Genomic DNA, 22,246 nt, shown 5'->3' with positions numbered 1-22,246 from the left:
TTTCCAAGCCTCTTCCTCACTGCAATCTCCTTTACCTCTTCTGTCCTCCTTCCATCATTAAAAATAAAATACAGATGGTAACTTGATGCTCCAAATCATTGATATTTCCATTATAAAGCAACAAAGCCTTTGTCCTCAGATAGGCAATACTGAACATTTGTCAGTGAATTCATTTACCTCTGCAATTAGGAAGTCCACCTCTTTTTTGATAAAAACTTCCAACTGCTTTCGAAAGATTGCTTTCACTTCAGCTTCACTCTTCTTGCTCAAGTATGAAGGTGTTTGACTAACGCCTCCAGCCACCAAAGCATCTCCTTCTTGAGCAACTTCTTTTGCAATGTCACAAGCAGCTTCATTTATTCTCTGGCCCTAATGGTATGAAAAGTTGAAGTGCTAACTTTTTATTTATTATTATTATTATTATTATTATTATTTATGTGTGCCCGACTCCCAGTAACTCTGGGCAGTTTACAAATGATTTAAAACATGAAAACAAGGCAATAAAAACAACAACAATCAAAGAAGGGTAGAGATGGCAGAATAACAAACTGGCTGGATACAAAAGACAACAACCCAGGTAAAAAGGAGGCTTCAGTTATCCTCACCAAAGGCCTGGGTAAAAAGCCAACTCTTCAGGACTCTTCAAAACACCACCAGGGTATTAAATAATATACAAAATATTGTAAGAAAAAAAAAGTTGCATATATTATACAGTTAAAGAGTTGTACATTTTATCAATCGGCAATTCCACAAAGCAAGCAACTGCTGTCAATTGTTAACTTGCATGAGAATGCTTTTGATTTATCCACAAGAATGTAGCAACACTTCAATCATTTCCAGTTTCTGTAGCCTACGAAAATATATAAGTATTGGAGAAGTGCAGCCTACCCCTTTACACTTGACCTTTGCCCAACCTGGTTAGTAATATCTAACCAAGGAAAACTGATCAAATGGATACAGAGTTTGTGAAAGTCTTATTAAGAGTGAAGATGACTATGACCAATTTAATGTAGGTAGTATTAATATCCCATTTTGGAGTAAGGAGTTTGAGCCCACGATGGCAGATCAGCATGAATTCAGACATACCTGGATCTCATTATATGCCCCAGTTTCAATGAAACATTTCTTTGTCAACCTTTCATCAGTGACCCCAATGTCAGAGATCAATAAGCCTCTACTTGAATTTCTTGTTGTTTATTCGTTTAGTTACTTCCGACTCTTCGTGACTTCATGGACCAGCCCACGCCAGAGCTTCCTGTCGGTCGTCAACACCCCCAGCTTCCCCAGGGACAAGTCCGTCACCTCTAGAATATCATCCATCCACCTTGCCCTTGGTTGGCCCCTCTTCCTTTTGCCTTCCACTCTCCCTAGCATCAGCATCTTCTCCAGGGTGTCCTGTCTTCTCATTATGTGGCCAAAGTATTTCAGTTTTGCCTTTAATATCATTCCCTCAAGTGATCAGTCTGGCTTTATTTCCTGGAGGATGGACTGGTTTGATCTTGCAGTCCAAGGCACTCTCAGGATTTTCCTCCAACACCACAGTTCAAAAGCATTGATCTTCCTTCTCTCAGACTTCCTTATGGTCCAGCTCTCACAGCCATATGTTACTACGGGGAACACCATTGCTTTAACTATTAACTATGCGGACCTTTGTTGTCAGTGTGATATCTCTGCTCTTAACTATTTTATCGAGATTTGTCATTGTTCTTCTCCCAAGGATTAAGCATCTTCTGATTTCCTGACTGCAGTCAGCATCCGCAGTAATCTTTGCACCTAGAAATACAAAGTCTTTCACTGCTTCTACATTTTCTCCCTCTATTTGCCAGTTATCAATCAAGCTGGTTGCCATAATCTTGCAAGCCAGCTTTTGCACTTTCTTCTTTCACCTTCATCATAAGGCTCCTCAGTTCCTCTTCGCTTTCAGCCATCAAAGTGGTATCATCTGCATATCTGAGATTGTTAATGTTTCTTCCAGCAATTTTAACTCCAGCCTTGGATTCCTCAAGCCCAGCATGTTGCATGATGTGTTCTGCATACAAGTTGAATAGGTAGGGTGAGAGTATACAGCCCTGCCGTACTCCTTTCCCAATCTTAAACCAGTCCGTTGTTCCGTGGTCTGTTCTTACTGTTGCTACTTGGTCGTTATACAGATTCTTCAGGAGGCGTACAAGATGACTTGGCATCCCCATACCGCTAAGAACTTGCCACAATTTGTTATGGTCCACAAAGTCAAAGGCTTTAGAATAGTCAATAAAACAGAAATAGATGTTTTTCTGAAACTCCCTGGCTTTTTCCATTATCCAGCGGATATTGGCAATTTGGTCCCTAGTTCCTCTGCCTTTTCTAAACCCAGCTTGTACATCTGGCAATTCTCGCTCCATGAATTGCTGAAGTCTACCTTGCAGGATCTTGAGCCTTGCCTTACTGGCATGTGAGATGAGTGCCACTGTTCGATAGTTTGAACATTCTTTAGTGTTTCCCTTTTTTGGTATGGGGATATAAGTTGATTTTTTCCAATCTGATGGCCATTCTTGTGTTTTCCAAATTTGCTGGCGTATAGCATGCATTACCTTGACAGCATCATCTTGCAAGATTTTGAACAGTTCAGCTGGGATGCTGTCGTCTCCTGCTGCCTTGTTATTAGCAATGCTTCTTAAGGCCCATTCAACCTCACTCTTCAGGATGTCTGGCTCTAGCTCACTGACCACACCGTCAAAGCTATCCCCGATATTCTTATCCTTCCTATACAGGTCTTCTGTATATTCTTGCCACCTTTTCTTGATCTCTTCTTCTTCTGTTAGGTCCTTGCCATCTTTGTTTTTGACCATACCCATTTTGGCCTGGAACTTACCTCCGATGTTTCTAATTTTCTGGAAGAGGTCTCTTGTCCTTCCTATTCTATTGTCTTCTTCCACTTCCGCGCATTGCTTGTTTAAAAATAATTCCTTATCTCTTCTGGCTAACCTCTGGAATTTTGCATTTAATTGGGCATATCTCCCCCTATCACTGTTGCCTTTTGCTTTCCTTCTTTCTTGGGCTACTTCTAGTGTCTCAGCAGACAGCCATTTTGCCTTCTTGGTTTTCTCTTTCTTTGGGATGTATTTTGTTGCTGCCTCCTGAACAATGTTGCGAACTTCTGTCCAGAGTTCTTCCGGGACCCTATCTACTAAGTCCAGTCCCTTAAATCGATTCTTCACCTCCACTGCATATTCCTTAGGAATATTAGTGAGCTCATATCTAGCTGATCTGTGGGTCTTCCCTAATCTCTTTAGTCTGATCCTAAATTGTGCAAGAAGAAGTTCGTGATCTGAACTACAGTCAGCTCCAGGTCTTGTTTTTACTGACTGTATAGATGTCCGCCACCTTTGGCTGCAAAGGATGTAGTCAATCTGATTTCGGTGTTGTCTATCTGGTGAATTCCATGTATAAAGCCGTCTCTTAGGTTATTGGAAGAGAGTGTTTGTTATGCAGAGTGAATTGTCTTGACAAAATTCTATCAGCCTATGTCCTGCTTCGTTTTGTTCTCCCAGGCCATACTTACCTGTAATTCCAGGTGTCATTTGACTGCCCACCTTAGCATTCCAGTCTCCCGTGATGAAAATAACATCTCTTTTAGGCGTGTTGTCCAGTAGGTGCTGCAGATCCTCATAGAACTGCTCTACTTCAGCTTCTTCAGCATCTGTGGTTGGGGTGTATATTTGGATCACTGTGATGTTAGATGGCTTGCCCTGAATTCGAATTGAGATCATTCTATCGTTTTTTGGATTGTATCCAAGCACTGCTTTAGCCACTTTACTATTAATTATGAAGGCTACTCCATTTCTTCTGTGGTCCTCTTGTCCACAGTAGTAGATCTGGTGGTCATCTGATGTGAAGTGGCCCATTCCAGTCCATTTCAGTTCACTGATGCCCAAAATGTCTATCTTTAATCTTGACATCTCACCAATAACCACATCCAATTTGCCCTGGCTCATCGATCTTACATTCCAGGTTCCAATGGCGTGTTGATCCTTAGAACATCGGATTCGCCGTTCACCACCAGCACCGTCGGCCGCTAGCCGTCCTTTCGGCTTTGAGCTAGCTGCGTCATCACGTCTGGGGCTAGTTGAACTCATCCTCTGTTCCTCCCCAGTAGCATTTTGACCATCTTCCGACCTGGGGGTCTCATCTTCCTATGGTATACCGACATATCTCTGGTTGTACTGATCCATTTAGTTTTCATGGCAAGAATACTGGGGTGGGTTGCCATTACCTTCCCCAGGGATCGCATTTAGTCTGACCTCTCTGTCATGATCTTCCTATCTTGGGTAGCCCTTCACGGTTTAGCTCATGGCATCACTGAGGTACTCAAGCTCCAGCACCATGACAAGGTAACGATCCTTTGCTGATCCTATTCTACTTGAACGATCCTATTCTACTTGAATAGGAGACAGTATTAAAAAAAATTGAGAACATGGCTGAAATGCCCTTTCTTGAGGTCTTGAGAATTTTGGACCATTTTAATTTTATAACGTTTTATTTTCTGAAACTTTGCAGGTAGTAAATGTTGTATCACATAATTAGTTAATTAAAAATTTAATCTACCCAATAGCTGAAGCTATCTGGGTAGTTTATAATAAAACACTAAAAATATAATCTAAATAAAAATATTTACAGTAACATGCAAAATAAAAACAGCATATAAACTAGGTAGCTGCAAGGCACTCGTTCAAAATCTATAACAATATGAATTAAAATATAATTAACAGCCAATTCAAAACCTTTGGAAAACAGAAAGGTGCCAAAATGATGTTAGTGTGGTACCAGTCAATGCACTACCTAGAAATAGTATCTCCATCCTATCTGGACTGAGTTTCAGTTTATTGGCCTTCATCCAGTCCATTACTATGCCCAAATACTGGTTCAGAACAACCACTTCACCCGTGATAGATGAAAAGGAGAGGTAGAGGTGGGTGTCATCCGTATATTGATGGCATTTAAGCCCACATCCTCTGATGACATTTCCCAGCAGTTTCATATAGATGTTAAAGAGCATAGGGGATAAAATGGGGCCCTGTTGTTTATTTGTTCAGTCGCTTCCAACTCTTTGTGACTTCATGGACCAGCCCACGCCAGAGCTTCCTTTCGGTCATCGCCACCCCCAGCTCCCCCAAGGACAAGTCCGTCACCTCTAGAATATCATCCAACCATCTTGCCCTTGGTTGGCCCCCTTCCTTTTGCCTTCCACTTTCCCTAGCGTCAGCATCTTCTCCAGGGTGATGTCATGAGTACTGATGGCAAGCAGGAGGGGGCCTCTATCCAGGGGGGAAAACGCATGCGTAGTACTGAGGAATTAAGCAGCCATTCAAAGAGACACAGATCAGACCCGCCTTAACTTTTGGGGTTTATCTGTCTGGGTTTTTCCCACGCTTCTTCAGTTTGTTAGGATTTTCTGTCTTATGTAGCAGCAATAAACACTAGAGACCTATTCCTCGTCTCAGCGTGATTCCTGACTGTTAGGACAGGTGTCCTGTCTTCTCGTTATGGAGCCCTGAGGGACTCCACAATCCAACTCCCATGAGGCAGAAAAGCAACCCCCCCGCACCACCTCCTGGAAATAGCCATCCAAGTTGGAGCGGAACCCTGTAGTACAGTGGCTCCACATCCCAACTCTGACAACTTGTCCAGGAGGATACCATAACCAGTGGTCTCGAAAGCCACTGAAAGGTCTAGGACAACCAACATGCTCCCACTTCCCATCTTTTTTCCTGGCACAGGTCATCCCACAGGACAACCAAGGCAGTGTCTTTCCATAGCCAGGCCAGAAAGTAGATTGAAATGGATCTAGAAAATCAGTTGCATCCTAGAGAGCTTGGAGCTGATTAGCCATCACCCACTCAAGCACCTTGCCAAGGAAGAGAATATTGGCCAGTAGCCTAAAGTTATTGTCATCATCTGGGCCCAGATTTGGTTTTTTCCGAAGTAGCCTGATCACTGCCTCTTTTAAAGAGGCTAGAACCACCCTCTCTCAATGAGGCATTTACAACTTCCTGGACCCAGCCAGACTGCCCCTCCCTACCAGATTTAGTAAGCCAAGAAGGGCAAGGGTTGAGCACAGAAGTGATAGACTGCATACATCCAAGTATCTTGTCTACCTCCTCAGGCTTCAACAACTGAAACCCATCCAATAAAACAGGACAGGAGGATGCTCTGGACACTTCCACTTCTGGGGTTCCATTAACTGCAGAGACTCATGGTGAATGTGAACAGCTTTATCTTCAAAGCATCTTGCAAATTTCTCACAATGGGCTACCAAGCTACAGCACCTCTTTCTTTGAGCTAGGTTGCAACAGGCCTCTACCATTTAAAAAAGCTTGGTTGGATGATACTGAGATGGCACAATGGAGACAGAAAAGAAACATTTCTTTGTCAACCTCACCCCACCCAGTAATGGGCTCTAAACTGCATTTGATTGTGTTCAGCACAAGTTTTACTCCACTTGCATTTTAGACATCACCTCATTTGCCCTCAGCTCAGATGTATACCAAGGTGCTGCCTGGGCTCTGTGGGCAGGGAGAAGGTGCTTAGAAGCAACTGTGTCAACCACCCAGGACAACTCAGTATTCCACAGAGCAATCAGGGCAAAGACAAAAACAGCAGCCATACTAATAGGAAATTCCCCCAGAGCCCTCTGGAATCTAGAAGAATTTATTAGTCTTTGAGGGCAGATCAACTTAATAGATCCCTCAAACTTTCAGAAGGGGAAAATCCCTGACAGTGTAAACTTCACCAGGAAATTATCTGACAATGACAGGGGGATGATTATTAGGTTTCCCATGTTCAGATCACCTTCCTCCTGATCAGCTGAGAAAACCGCATCTAAGAGAATGTTTGTAGCTCAGGGTTGAACTGTGGAGTCCTTGGTGCTCTCTGAGCCTTGTTGTTTTCTGGCAGATGTTTCATTGCCAGACTAGACAACATCTTCAGCACTGAAGATGTTGCCTAGTCTGGCTAGTCTGGCAATGAAACATCTGCCAGAAAACAACAAGGCTCAGAGAGCACCAAGGACTCCACAAAACCACATCTAAAGTATGCCCTGCAATATATTTTGGGCCAATGACATATTGGGACAGCCCCAGGATTGTCATGGCAGCCATGAAGTGCTGCTCCAGAAGAAGTCCCCCATGATGAGAGATCTGGAGGTCTGCGATCAAGTCAATCAGCCCAGACTGGGAGACTGATGGGTGGAGGGGTAAATGGTACACCAACAGAATCCTCAATCTGTCACAATTGCCCAATACAAGGTACAGACATTCAAGACTGATACTCAACTGAACAGGAAACCTGGAGAAGAAGATGGAATCCTTATAGACTGGAACAACTCTCCCTTCCCAATCCTCAAGTTTATACTAATGATGAAGAGAGTACCCAGGTAGGCACAAGTGGGAGAGGTTAGCTCCTCCCAGTTCACTCAACCAGATCTTTCTTATATGCACCACGCTAGCTCCTTCATTCACAATAAGATTTTGTTTGTTTGTTTATATCCCGCCTTTATTATTATTTTTATAAATATCTCAAGGCAGCGAACATACCCAATATTCCTTCCTCTTTTCGCCACAACCACCACCCTGTGAGGTGAGTTGGGCTGAGAGAGAGTGACTGGCCTGTGGTCACCCAGCCGGCTTTCATGCCTAAGGCAGGTCTAGAACTCACAGACTCCTCCTTTCTAGCCCGTTGCCTTAACCACTAGACCAAATTGGCTCATCATTGATGACAAGAGCTGTTCTATTTTAGACTGACCTGAGTTCTTCCTTAAAGTAATTTTCTCATGTCACAATAACTGTTATGTATAATTTCTGTACACTTATTACAATTAACATAAAAATGAAGACCATTTTAGCTGAAAATTATTTGAGTCTGTAATACATAAAAACTAAAGTTTTGCATGCCAATGTCCAGCTATTACTATACAAGCATCTTTAAGTGAAATATAAATGGACTATCATTGAAGTTAGGAAACTCATACTAGGTATTACTTACATACATATTTATAATATTGTTTCTAAAATTATTTTGAGGCAAGAACGTTTGAAGTTTGTACTGCGTGTTGGTGCAATTACATCCTATAAAACAAGTAGAGAAGAATTAAGCACTTTTTATAGACTCATCTCAGTATATATAAAAAGTTGCACCAAACATTTGTTCTTTTAAGGTACTTGTACATTAACTCCTAATGTTAAAGTATTCCTGAAACTGGGAAAATGTAAAAATCTGGAATACTGCAAATTTAACAAGGAAGCTATACTTTTGCTTGATCCACAACCACAAAAAAGGTATGATTAAATACACAGATTTTAAGACTCTGCTTACTTGTCAAAACTACTAATAAAACGTGGTTGAAACTACTTACAGAAAATTTATCAGCTACATAGTTTCCTCTGTTCTCTAATTTATCATCACTGGCATAAAAGGTGAATGTCTGTAAAACATTTGATCCAGCCCTGAGGAATTCTCGATGAAGCTGACGAACTACAAAATGTTTAAGCAAAATAAAGAATTAAACATACTGTTAGCACTATGGCAGCAACATCTTTTAACAAACATATTGTCTCTTTATGATTCCATGTCCCATTTTGTGTCCAAAGTATCTTGATTTAATGTTTTTAAATGAGACTCAATGTTACTGTTTAAAAACCGTAACTGATTTGTTTAGAAAAACTGTTACTTTAGGTCTTAGAAATCCTGCATACCTTAGCTTGTAAATTGTAAATGATGAATTATTATTAAATTATTCCACATGTAAATCTACACAGATAAGCAAGACATTTAAATTAGGAGGAACTCCAGGCTCTCCTCACAGATGTTGATTTGGGCAAACACATACCTGCTTCTAACTTTTTTCCCCCTGCTTGTAAAATAGTAATAATGGTGATTTACATCAACTAGGAAAACTTCTACATACACAGGCTTAAAAATGGTAATATCTAATTAAAAGCTTCCACAAGGCCTGCACAACTCGTAGAAGGGAAAAGGCCAGATTAATACCGTAAAAATAATCACAGGCTACAAAGGAATAGCTGGTGTGCCAGTCAGCTGTTTGGCAGTTAGCAGCGTATTGGCAGCAGTGGAGCTGGCAGTGTCAGTGAGGCAGTGTGTCTTTTGGGGCAGAAGTGACTGTGGAAACCTAAGCAGCAACAGCAAATCCTTCCTGGCGGCAGCAATGTTTGGCAGCACTGGATTAGCTATTTTCTAGAAAACGCCAATTCACTGCACAAGGCTGCTGGGTGGGCTACATGCAGCCCACAGGCTGTATGTTATGCAGGCCTGGCCTCCACTATGACATAAAAATGAGGCATCGTTTTCTCTATCCACCAACTCTGTGTCAGTTAGAGTTTTCTATGAGGTATATTATTATAACACTCTCAGCTAGCAACAGCACTACTGCGTTGTTTGCATACTTTTTGAAACTGGGAGGGGGCACTACTGCATGCACAAATAGAATTTCAGTAAAGGTGGTATTTAGGAAGCAGTATCTACTGAATTAAGTAAAACGTTCTTAATTCCAAAAAATGGGTTTCCAAAATATTTTCCTTAATTTCACAACAAAATTAGGGCAGCACATATTTCATTCCATGCAAAGTCAAGAATACAGTACAGGATACTGTTCAACTGAAATATTTAATTTCCTATTCAGTTCTGATGATCTGATATTGCTGCTGACATTACTGCTCTGCTTCTCTCATACACTCAGTCCTCCTCAAATCTTGACCCATTTAAATATTTAAAAACCCACCTGTTTTATTCTTGAGAGTAATCCATATCTGATTGATTTATGAGCTTTACTCAGCGTATCCCACTCACATGTTTATTACTTTTTAAAAACTCTATTTTACTTTCAGTGAGTCTGAGTAAAATACAGGGAACAAAATAAATGGCAAAACTAGTAGTGCCACCCTTGATTTCAGTTCAAGCCATGGCAGGGACAGTTTTGCCTCTGGCTATCAATAGCTACTGGTCTTGATTTACTATCTCCACATACACATATCTTAAAACTCAGTTGAAATGAAGCAACAGTGGAAGAGGGTATCACCCTCCTACCCATGACTATCAGCTTCCTGAACACAACTGCTTGGCCACTGTGTGGCACCAAATGTTAGACTATATGGGCCTTTGACATGATCCAGCAGAACTCTTTGGATGTTCTTAAAGGGAAGAGGAATAATTTGCCAAATGATTTTGGATGCAGAGTTGTTGAAAATTGCTGAAATACAGTATATAACTTCTGACAGCATAAGCAATAGAGGGCACCTAAGAAACCACTGAATTCAAGTAACTTCTGGTGGTGGTGGTATAACAATCTATTCTACCCCCCCTCCTTCTTCCCTTTCTTCTCTTTATAATCCAGGATGCTGTGTTGAGAAAGGAGGAGGAAGTGACGATATTGTGTTTGAATGTTATAGACTACTGCATGTTTCCTAAAGTGTGGCAGTTCCTCAAGACCCTCTCATGGGGTCCATGAAATCAAAATTGTTTGCCAGATATTGAAGATATTGGCAAAAATGTAAAACCATGTCACTCTGGTCATTATTATTTTTTATTTGTTAAAAAATATAAGGTTTTTTCATGAAAAATATTTTAGTTATGTTAATATCTAATGAGTTTAATATTGTTATTTTTACATGATTCAATAAATATTCTATGAATGCATAAATTTTAATTTTTAATATGGTAAATATTGATAAATATAACCCATACAAACAAAAGCTCTTTTGGGCTTCTCCGTAATTTTTAAAAGTGGGAAGAGGTCCTGAGAGCAAAAAAGTTTAAGAAACACTGCTATTGACTAGATTAAACAAGATTGTATTTTTGAAACTGGGAAAACTAAAAATCTGGAAGACTGCATATTTGAAAATAAAGCCATTCTTTTGTTTAAACCATAATCACAAAATAAAGATAGGTATAAATCAGAAAAGTAAATACAGAATATGGGACTGATAGAACTATTTTCAGTAGTACACACAAAATATGCCCAACAGTGTCTACCTAACAAATTATGACTGAGTCACTGAAAGAAATTAAGCTGAATGTGGTTAACTCCTTAGCAAATGAAATTAGCAGCTTTAATAATATCTAATTTTACTGGCTTGGAGCAATTTGTTTATTTTACAACTGGTTAACTATCCAACTCACAATATTTGATTTGATAAACAAACAAACAAACAAACTTTACCAGCTTCTGGGTGTTCTACTGTAGCTTCAGGAGTCCAAGGTCCAGCTTTTACGTAACCTCTCTTTTCAAGAGCAATGACAAATCCTCCATCACCAATCACAATTTCTCCAGCATCTAGGCGTTCTAAAATACCCTAAAATAACAAAAACTTAGCATTTGTATAGTGTTTTAGAAGGTTTAAAATTCTCTCAAGTACAATTCTGTAAAGCAGATCATCATTATTAGTGCAAATGGGAAGTATATATTTGAATTTTCCCTACAGGTTGCTGAATTCATGGCAAAAATTAAAAGGTTTTGCTTTTTGTAACTTGCTCTATTTGTTGCTATGCTACAGGTTCAAGTAAGGGAAACGTATTGCTGTATTACACATTTTTAAGGAAAAAATATTTATTAACATGCCTATTTCAAAGGCCCAATATATTCTATAGGCAGATTATAATAGTACTTATGATGGATTTTTTAATATTTGTCTTATGGTTTGTTTTTATTATACACCACCCAGTCACATTCTGTGAGATATGCGGCTATATAAATATGAGGAATGAATGAATGAATGAATGAAAAATAAAAATAAAAAGTGGCGTTACAGGATCCGAAAAGCAGACTCCGCGATAGCAGGAAAATGCTAGGAAGGAGGAGGAGGAGAAAGATGAATGAATAAATAAATACATGGTAATATGAAGAATAAATGGTAATATGATAGTGATAGAACAATGTTCCTATTATGTAGCACCAGGAATGGCAATTAATTAAAGAATATATTATTAATACACCATCTTGATCAGTGGATTGTAAACATGTCAGCTGCTCACTGCATGGTCTGGGAATCCAAGAAGTTATTTCAAATAGTTACCAGCTTCACCCTCAGAAGCATTTTTCCATAGCCCCACAAATTGCATCATTTATGCTGTTCTCAACACCCTCAGTATTCCACATGAGTTGACCCAGGGAGCAGAAAAATCAACTTCCTGCTAGTGTCCCACGTCTCAATTTTCACTGCTGCCTTCTGTGTATGTTTTCACAGTGAAGAAAAACAACAGCAACCAGCCATTTACTTTTTCATAGCACATGTACCTGATGGCTAGGCACCAGGACAATTCTTCCCAAACCTGGACAAATTATCCAAAATTGGGTAAAAGTGGTTTTCTTTGGGTAACAACACATGAACCCATTACCCAATCACAACATTTAAATCAACTTAAAGTGTTATATGAGTGGGATACATTGGGTAAAAAGGACTTTCTGATAAGCAGTTAAGGGTAATGAAGGAAAAGTTGGGAAGCACTGCACTAGGACCTCAGCCCAGAAGGTGGAGAGCTGGGAGACAGGATACATATTTCTCACTAATGGAAAACCTCCCACCCAGTTATTGCAGCCTTTCCTCTTGTGCTGCAGCTGAGCAGGAAGTAGATGGGCAGCTGTAGAAGAAGAGATGCAATAACCTGATGATCTCATGGACAGAATGCTACAGTCCCAATCCCATCCAGTGCCGCATATTGGGGGCGGGGGGCTATAGCTATAACACTACAACAGATGTGAACCTGATCGGAGATTTAAAATGTTAGAATTACCTAAAGAATCAGGATAAAGAAATCTTCATACAGTATCACCAAAATTCCACAGAAAAAAAAGTGAAAGGTCCCCTGTGCAAGCACCGAGTCATGTCTGACCCTTTGAGGGGACACTGCTTTCATGACGTTTTCTTGGCAGACTGTATCGGGGTGGTTTGCCATGCCTTCCCCAGTCACCACCTTCCCCAGCAAGCTGGGTGCTCATTTTACCGACCTCGGAAGGATGGAAGGCTGAGTCAACCTATGCTGACTACCCAAGAATCCAGCTTCCACTGGGATGGAACTCTGGTCGTGGGGAGAGTTTATTTATTTATTCGTGTCAGAAGCATCACAATTAAAATAAGGCATACTGTAAATACAGAATTTAAAATATAAAATATAAAAGTTAAAATATATAAAAGTTAAACAGATCTTGCCCAGAAACTGGCAACATTAATTGCATTCTGTTGTGCTGTCATGAGGTCCTCAAATGTGCATTGATCAGGGCACAAAGAACAAGTGTACATATGTCTTGTTGTCTGCATGTCTCCACAGTCACAAAGGGCAGAGGCCACCGGATAGCCCCATTTGTTCAGAGTAATACTGCCGCCTACCACTCTGCGCCACATGAGGCTGTTTAGATTCCATAGCAGGTACATTTGATAATTGTAAAGGAAAAGAAGAAAAATACCATCACCCCCTCCTCATGAAACAGTTAGAAGGAAAGATCATCCTTAATATTTGCACTACCCTTAAAACATAATTTAGAAATAAAACTGACCTAAAATTTACCCTTTAGCACAGAATCAATATCATGGGGAGTTCATTCAATATAGTAGCGAAGCAGCAGTCATAACTTGAACAAATGAATGAATGAATGAATGAATGAATGAATGAATAAATAGTCAAATACTCCCAAATGTCATTTTGTAGATGGCAGTTTATTCTTTTGATTTAATTACTATGTTGTCATTCTGAAGAGCACAACTGAAAGTACCTTTTTCCCATATTCCAATAGCAATCAGAGAAATGTGCCATAGAGTTAAATTTCTCAGGTAGCTACCTATTACAACTACAGGCATTGTCACATAGGAACACATGCAGTTATTAATCACAATGGCTACTACCTTGTCAGAAGTAGGTTAAATTAGGATTAGGGGAACCCCAGTCCAAGTTCTCCCTCAACTATTGTATTCATTATGGGACACATAATGAGTCATTAATTCAGTTACACACTTTCAGCCTTACCTGTATACTATATATTATTTTGAGCAATTACGGAGAATTTAAGTAATTTATGTTTTAAATGAATGTTATTGTTTAAAATCAGTTATCTGGAACTTTAAATATCAGACTTGCTAATTGTTTTATCTTTGGGCTTCTCATGAGGTTACTGCTTTAAAAATATCATAAATGTGAAGTTTCAATTAGTTGAAATATACATATATTCTGAAACTGAGGCAACTCAAAATGCCCCAGAAAGATGGAAAAATCATATATTTTGAAATAATAGACTATAATGAGTTAAACCCCCTTAAGAAGGGATCTGTGGTGGATTTAGGCGGTGCCACTGGTTCTCAGGAAGGGAGCACATTCCAAGAAGGTGGAAGAGATAAGAGGAGGCACAGTCCAGGAAGCAATGGTGGGAAAACTAAGAGGTTCAGAATAGCCCTGCCCTAGAGCTCTCCTAGGTTATTTCCCCTTAGGTTAGGTAGAGTAGCTTTAGTCTGGCAAGATTGTGTTTATATATGGTGTGAGCAAATAAAGAACTGAGCTTTGACTGGACTGGTTCTTTGTTGTTCTTGGGCTGGGCCTGACAGAGTCAGAGGAACCCTTGTAAGGTCACTCTCAGGATTATACCAAGCATCTGTTGGATAAAGTCACTAGGATTCATTTGGAGCTGACCTCTAGCTGTGCTGGTTCTATGGAGATGACTGGGTCTCAGTGTTGTCCAGTTATCTGAACTGAGTTTGATCCAATGACTTCCAAGGAATTAGACAGAGTCCCTAGGACTGTGAGCTCTGCAACTGGTGTATTAGACTCATACCCTTCCTGGCTGGTCAAGGCCTCCAGAGAAGTGATATGCAGCTGGGTCCAAGGGTAGTGAATGTTTCCTTGCAAGAGGGGTTATTTCCACTTGTCTTAAAGGAAGCAGTGGTCTAACCCCTCAAGAGGCCTTTCTTGGACCCAGCAGCACTGGACAATTTTTGCCCAGTCTCCAACATCTCTTTTTTGTTGAAAAGCTGGTAGGTCTAACCACTGTAGGGCTCAGAACGAAGTGGGTTATCTGGACCACTGCAGTTGGTTTCAGGCCAGAATACAGAACCAGGACAGCACTGATCACACTTATGGATGACTTCTGATGCACCAGGGATGGAATAGTTTATCCATCCTTGCCCTCCTTGACCTCTCATTGGCTTTCAGTACCATCAGTTATGGTATCCTTCTGGACTAGGTGAGAAGGCTGGGAGTGGGGGGCACGGTTCTTTGGTGGTTCTCCCTCCTCTGAGGTTGGTTCCAGTTGCTGGGGGGCAGGGGCACGAGGTCTAGCACTAGGCCTCTGCTTTGTGGGATTCCACAGGGCAAAACTCTCTCCTCGCTCCTTTTAAAATTTACATGGAACTGCTATGTGAGGTCATCATTCTTCCAAAAGTACAGTATATACTTCTTCCTATGTCCAAAGAAAAAGATACAGTTCTGAAAATATCTTTACAATAACATAACAAAGCTTTATTGGCAACACGGCAAAATTTTTCAGCTCTTCACAAACTCTGACAAGAATATGTGCCTTTGGAACTGCAATGCATCCCTGTAAACTTCGAAAAGAATTTGAACCTGATGGAAAGCCTTACTCAGGTTTGATTTCTGCATATAATATTGAAACACTGAACATTATCAAACAATAGTATATATCTGCTATACAGACAAACTAAATTCATATCATAACTAACATATACCTCTCCAAACTGTCCATGGATAAGTGGATCATTATCACCAATGCAGAAGTATCAGATGTTAATACTTATTAAGTGTTGACATTCAATATTCTGACATATTTAGCAATTTTATGAATAAACTTGTTAAATAGAAAATATCCACTAACATCTTTCCAACATATCCATTTAAATCTCTCTTTGTGCTTCAGCCAGTTACTGGGTGTCAACTGCTATGACCTGTCAACTGTATTCCACCAAAATTCATACATCAATTTTCCCCTTCTGTGCAAGGTTACAAAACCACTAGTTTACAATCAAAAGATCAAGATGGCATATTAATAATATATTCTTTAATTAATTGCCATTCCTGGTGTTACATAATAGGAACATTGTTCTATCACTATCATATTACCATTTATTTATCTTTACCATTTACCATTGATTTATCTGTGCAAGGTTACAAAACTAAAATATCCACTAGTTTTGTGCTAGTTCAAAGGCATTACTGAAGAGTAAATTAGCTATTACTGCATAGTGAAAACTAAAGGGACTACAGGAATATGTGTCTTTTTAAAGTAAACTTTGTACTCCATTTTGCAATATACAATTCCAGAATATTTGGAGAAGGCTTTAACAGCCCACATCTGGAGTCAGAATTTGAACTTGTTCTGGACCTTAAATTTTTATAGTCACATAAATTTCAATGTGACTGTAAGAAACGTTTACCATGTCTGCAAAAAATGAAAGCATGGAATTAGATAAAAAAAGGAGATAGAATCACACTGAAGGAAACTGATAATGTGATTTCAGAGTTTGTCCTAACTATGGTAGTTTAAAAGCTGTATCACCCTCTTAACAACAGAATGTGGGTAGTACAGGAAAAAAAAGACTTTGTCTAATAGGATTATTGGAACTCTGGTAAGTGCTAACATATTGTATTTTAGTTAGGGCTTCCAAGGCTTCTTGGAATCTTCCATCAGAATTTGAGGAACCATTCCAGTACAAACATATTTACTACTCTGTCTGCCAAACATTTATGTGAGTCATTATTTTCTAAAAGGAGAAACAGTTTCTTTTGCAGAAACAGCAGATTCTTAGCCTAGGCAACTAGGTGGACTGTTTACAAGTTTTCTTTAAATACAGATGTAAACAGACAGAGGAACTTATCTGAAGCCTGTTTTGGTTTCTATACTGAATCAGACACAGGTACATTTAGGTCAGGAATGCCTACTCTACAGCAGTAGATTTCAGCCAGGGCCCTTTTCTAACTGTTCCTGAAGATGCTAGGAATGGAATCTAAAATCGCATGATCTACCTATCACTAGTAGGTTGAAATTGCTTCTTAATGTTCTTCAGAACCTTAGTAAGACAGTATCTGGTCTGCCTTCTCAAGTTGTATTTTCCTAAAACATTTTATATGAAATTATTCTCAAAAGAATGTCTGAATGCCATTGGGATTATTTATCCCTCTGTATTATGAATTAGAATCATACTCACGAGTAAGGTATGACAGCTGTCCCATGTTACTTTTCATAGCTGCAGAAATTTGCTGTTTGCTATCAAACTCAGTTGTTTTTGAATGTTTCTTTCCCCCACTCCAACTTTTTAGCTTCTTTTTTCAGAGGATTACTTTATCAGATCAGACTCATAAAACTCTGTTCCCCAAATGAAGACAATATGAATTGGATCTCACCCTAACACCATGGAAATACATTTTCAGGAAGTTGATTTCCTAATGAAATTAGTAAAACTTAAAATTAATCAAAAAGTGACTAAATATTTCAGATGATTTATGATGAAATGACTATTCTGATGCAGGATGTAAGAAACACTCTGAAAAGTTTTGTGAAGCAACGTGATTATTTCTCAGGAAGAATCTCTTTTTATTAATGCTAATCATTAGCCCTCTGCTTTTATTAACATTCAACTTTTCTTTAGTGACTTTCATTTAAATTTATCACCTCACAAAGAGTAATCACTTACTCTCAGAGGCATACTTCTGTCCTCTAAATGATGTCTATTCTCTCCTCATATAACTTTTTAGTTCTACTCACAATCGTAATAGAAAATATTTCCACACTAATTAAGTAATATTTATTCACATGCTGTGGAATTTTAAAGCAGTCAAAAATGCATCTTCTGGTGAAACTCTGTAAAACTGACAAAAATTCCAATTTGTGTTTACAAATCTGTATTTCAGTATGTGGAAATGAAGTGCCTCAGCAGTTGGTCTTGACCCAACCCAGGTTTATCCAGAATCCTGACTGCAGTCCATGGGTTTGTGTCTGTATGTGTCTGTGGATGCATATGCCTGCATGTTAGAAATATGGAAAGTTTATATAACTGTACCGTTTTCCAAATGCAGGAAATACAATTGGGCAGCTATTTCTGCCATGAATTAAATAAACCCATATTAATCTGTATAAACAGTGTACAAGAAAACATACACAACTTTATATATATCACAAAACGAAGAATATAAAAAATAATCAGAACAAGGCATATCCTATTTCAGTTTATGTTCCCTGGTTGTTTACTATATCCAACGTAGCAGTAAAACTTGCTCAAAGAGCCAAGTGAGACCAGATAGCTGGCATTAATTTCTGTGCCTAAACTCGTGGTGAGTGCTTTCCTCTCGTAACCAGCAGGAAACCCTAAACTACAGCCATTTCCCCCCACCGCTTCTACTCTTGTAATTCCACCAAGTCTGAAAGAGCCCCCCAACAGGCCTCGCAGGAGAGGAATACACTGGGTAATTAACGGGCAGCCTCGCCAAGAAGGGGCGCTTTCGTTTTTCCTGCAAAAGAGAACAGGAAATGTGTCCCGAACGGCTGGTTGCTCTTTCTACCTTCTTTCCTTCAGGGCTCCCTCCAATAGGTGCCATGACGAGCTATCCTCGCTGGCCGCACTTCTCCTCGTCCGCCTCCAGTCCACAACCCTCCCGTAACAAAGCAGGGTAAGCACAACCCGCCGACCTCGCATTTTATAGGCTCGAGGCTGAGGTGGGCGGATTCGGAGCCGGGTGCAGATTGGGAGAGGCCTCGTTGGGCACCCGGCGATTTCTGTACGGTAAATGCCCCCTTCTGTTTCTTCCTGGCTGCGAGGCACGAAATATCCGCCGGTTGAATGGGCAGCCGCTCCTGTAAAGCAGAGGACCCCCCCAAGAACTGAATGAAGCCGCTTGTCTGCACACGCATACCCATAACGTGTACTCAAGAAATCCTTAAACGGAGGCATCATTTAGGGCAGCCTTCCCTAAATCTAATATTCTCCAAAAGTGTTGAGCCCAACTCCCATCCTTCGCAACTACACCTTGTCCCAAGTTGATGTTCGGGGCCACTGGAATCGTACTCCAAACTTTCGGACGATGCCAAATAGCATCACTTCCATCGGGACACCGCCATTTAATTTGCTATGATTTCCACCACAGACCCGTACGTGGACATGTGTGCATGTGTGTACGTCCTGGTGGAGATACAGATATCCCTAATGCTCAATGTTTCTTTGTACTCTGCGAAGTACCGGGATTTGAAAACAGTGCGCCTATTAATAAGAAAGACTGAAGACTCCGTCTTGTTTGGCTGCAACCTTTTTCTCTAAACTTTCATGGAAAGCCAAATTAAAGGATTTTTCTAACCCAGCCGGTAACATACAATCGCGTACGTGCACCGTTGTCAGCGTGAATATCAGACGATCCCAACGTTCCTGCTGGCCCAACTTTCCCGCTGCATTTCTGCTTCCCGATCCACCCTCAGCCTCTAAAGTCACCCAGACCCTCTTTCTTCTCGCCCCCCCTCTCCCCACCCCCCCGGTTTCCCAGTGCAACCACTTGGACGGGGCCCCAGGAGCGCCGCGAGGCGAGACTATTCGGAAACTGTCTCCTCCCTCCCAGAAGGGTCGCCAAGGAGACTGATTCCGCCTTTGGCCTGCGATGGGCGGATCCAGTTCCCTCCGCCGCGGACTCTGCAGGGCTCGCGCTGCCAACTAGGGGACCTCGAAATTTACTCAGCTGAACTGCCTGGGTTGGAGGGGAGATCGGGAGATCTTTTTGTCCGCCGCCATCCAGTACCACCGTCTTCGAGGGGAAAGCAATGCTCCGGGGAGCGCAGAGGCTGCTCTCCGGAAAACTGCGAGCTGGAGAGCCTGGCCTTTCCGTACCTTCCTCTCGACCTTTTGCTTGCAGCCCGACCACTGACAGGTGGTGAGTCCGGCTTCAGCTTTCCCTAGTATTGTCGGCGGTGTATTCTTGCGTCTCTTTTTCAGAAGATACAAAGGCAGGAGTAGTCCGGAAGATACCTCACACGAATAAAGCTTTGGCCTCTGTGCGGGCAGTGTAGTGTGCGGCGTGGTTTGCGCGGGTACGCACCCGCTCCGCTGCTGTACTCTGCCCATAGAGTGAGGCGATTAAATCTCCTAAAATTGGCGAGATATTCCAGGATATTAAATACCTTAAATGTTCGTGATATTGATAGACACAGGGAGGGGGGATTGCATATATCTGGGCAAAGGTAGTAGAGTCTAGTTAACTGCAAACCCATTAATTAATTGATTGATTGATTGATTGATTGATTGCATTTTATTCCACCCTTCCTCCAAAGAGCTTGGAGTGGCATCCTGGATCCCACTTTAATCTTCAAAAAAAATCCTGTGAGGTAGAATAGCGTACACGGAAGCTACTCAAGAGGCTTTGCAGCTAAGCACAGTGTTGAACTAAGCTCTCCTTGATCTAATGACAGGATTACCCCCCCCAAAATATTTAGGCCTGTATATACTGTATTTCATTCCTAATGCATGCATGTATGGATCCTTCCAAAGGAACTGTGTCTAATGCTGTCAGTCAAAGCCACAGTGCAGCTGTTTCACCTTTTATTCTTCAATGGATTATTGTAGAAAAAAATGAAGAAGAAGAAAATATGGGTCAGTGAGTTGAGTATGATGAAATCTGGATATTCAGTAAAATGACAAAATAATTGCACAATAAAAGATTTATCTGGAAATACCCTTGAATTTTATTGGTGTGCTTCCACAGCACACTTAACTTGGTTACGGAATTACTGTAACCTTGGATTGCACAATACATTAAATTATAAGTTAACCAACCAGACAGGTTGTTGTTGCCTAACAGGGTAAATCATAAAAAGAAGCAAAGTTAAAACTTATTAAACTTAGCATGCTGTGCAAATGCAAGCATTAGACTTTGACTGACTGGCTGAATGTTATGGAAACACAGTTCATAAACCTGTATTTCTGGCACATTTAACAAGAAATCAACAGTTCATTTCTTTAACAAGAAATCAACAGTCTGTTTATAAACTACTCTTTGCAGCATTTTAGAATAGATTAATTGGCCTCTTGGATAAACCAACAATTATTTGGGTAAGTTGATGAAAATGAGATAATTCTCCTTCCTCTCTCATCCATAATTTATGTTTAGAATTCAATAGAAAATGAACGAGCCCTCCAGGGTAGTTCGCATTTGGGATGCCTCCAGATTAGGTTTTGCCTCATGTGCATGATTTGCCTTAAAGATTTTTTTTTAATGGGCGGGGGATTATATAGTCTATCATTTGTAACTTTTTCGTGTTTTTCCACTTGTTCTTCCATTTTTGTTCTTATTACAGAAAATCCATTAAAGAAGAATTATTACACTATGCCTTGGAAGCTTCTTTGGCATATTATCATTAGACATTGAGAGATGTTGGCACAGTAAAAGATGTTCAAATGTCATAAAATCAGATTTCATTAAACTAGTGCACATTGACTTAGTATCAGAGTTCTCAAGTTGCATGAGCTTTCTCAGTAGATTGGGAGATAGAATCTAGAATCACTACTGAAATGCCCATTTTTTAACCTCCACAAAAGAATACTGGCAAAAATTGTTGTTCCCATTGCCAGTCTCTATCATGTCTCTGTTGCATTTGTTCTGAGTCACTGCAGATGTTACTGTTCTGCTTTGCAAGTGTACCAATTGTTACAGGCAAGGTGACTGATTTTCTCCACCACTTTTGCCGCGCTCCTGACAGCTCTTTGGGGTAGGCCAGGAAACAGGACTTGCTAGGAGTATTGGAATGTATTTCAGTGCAGTTAGGGTATTATAACAGAATCTCTACTTCAACTTATACGGTATCTAATACAATCAAGGCATAATTGTTTTGAGTTTCTTTCTTATGCTTTCTACTTTCCCAGGACACAAATACAGTACCTTTTCTGGAACAGCTTGGTATTCTTCTGTCCTTTTTTTGAATCAAACCAACATTCCATCACACTTCCCTTTTCAGCACATAACCAGCCATCAGAGAAAACATCTACCAATCAGAGAACTGCAGCAAAGGAGGAGGGTTGACTTAATGACTCTAATTTATGCTGATTTGCCTGGCTCTCCTCCCATACCAGGAAAAATAGATAGATAGATAGATAGATAGATAGATAGACACACACACACACACACACGGCAGAAATAATCCTGAAGAAGAACCTGCTATGACTGTGCAAATTGTTAGACCCTGTACACTGAGAGAACTGAATTTGACTGACTGTTAAACAACCAGATC

The 22,246-nt window shown here is 40.4% G+C and overlaps 2 protein-coding genes across 2 annotated transcripts in view; one reads left to right on the top strand and one right to left on the bottom strand.

Annotated features, from left to right (window-relative positions):
* The window catches only part of LOC134491661 (betaine--homocysteine S-methyltransferase 1-like), a 32,391-nt gene extending 13,679 nt beyond the window's left edge, over positions 1–18,712 (bottom strand). The window contains exons 1-4 of the mRNA XM_063295558.1: positions 18,544–18,712; positions 11,210–11,342; positions 8,390–8,508; positions 178–369 (exon numbers count right to left, since the gene is read on the bottom strand). Coding sequence (XP_063151628.1) covers positions 178–369; positions 8,390–8,508; positions 11,210–11,342; positions 18,544–18,579 — 480 coding nt within the window. The 5' untranslated portion in view covers positions 18,580–18,712. The remainder of the gene's footprint in view (positions 1–177; positions 370–8,389; positions 8,509–11,209; positions 11,343–18,543) is intronic.
* Positions 18,713–19,627: 915 nt separating this feature from the next.
* Positions 19,628–22,246, top strand: part of DMGDH (dimethylglycine dehydrogenase) — a 52,851-nt gene continuing 50,232 nt past the window's right edge. The window contains exon 1 of the mRNA XM_063295561.1: positions 19,628–19,896. Within this exon, the coding sequence (XP_063151631.1) occupies positions 19,787–19,896 (110 nt within the window). The 5' untranslated portion in view covers positions 19,628–19,786. The remainder of the gene's footprint in view (positions 19,897–22,246) is intronic.

Source organism: Candoia aspera, chromosome 2 (genome assembly GCF_035149785.1).
Source record: "Candoia aspera isolate rCanAsp1 chromosome 2, rCanAsp1.hap2, whole genome shotgun sequence".
NCBI classification, from domain to species: Eukaryota; Metazoa; Chordata; class Lepidosauria; order Squamata; family Boidae; genus Candoia; species Candoia aspera.
The sequence above is the reverse complement of the archived record's forward strand: the minus strand, read 5'-3'. Positions and strand labels throughout refer to the sequence as shown.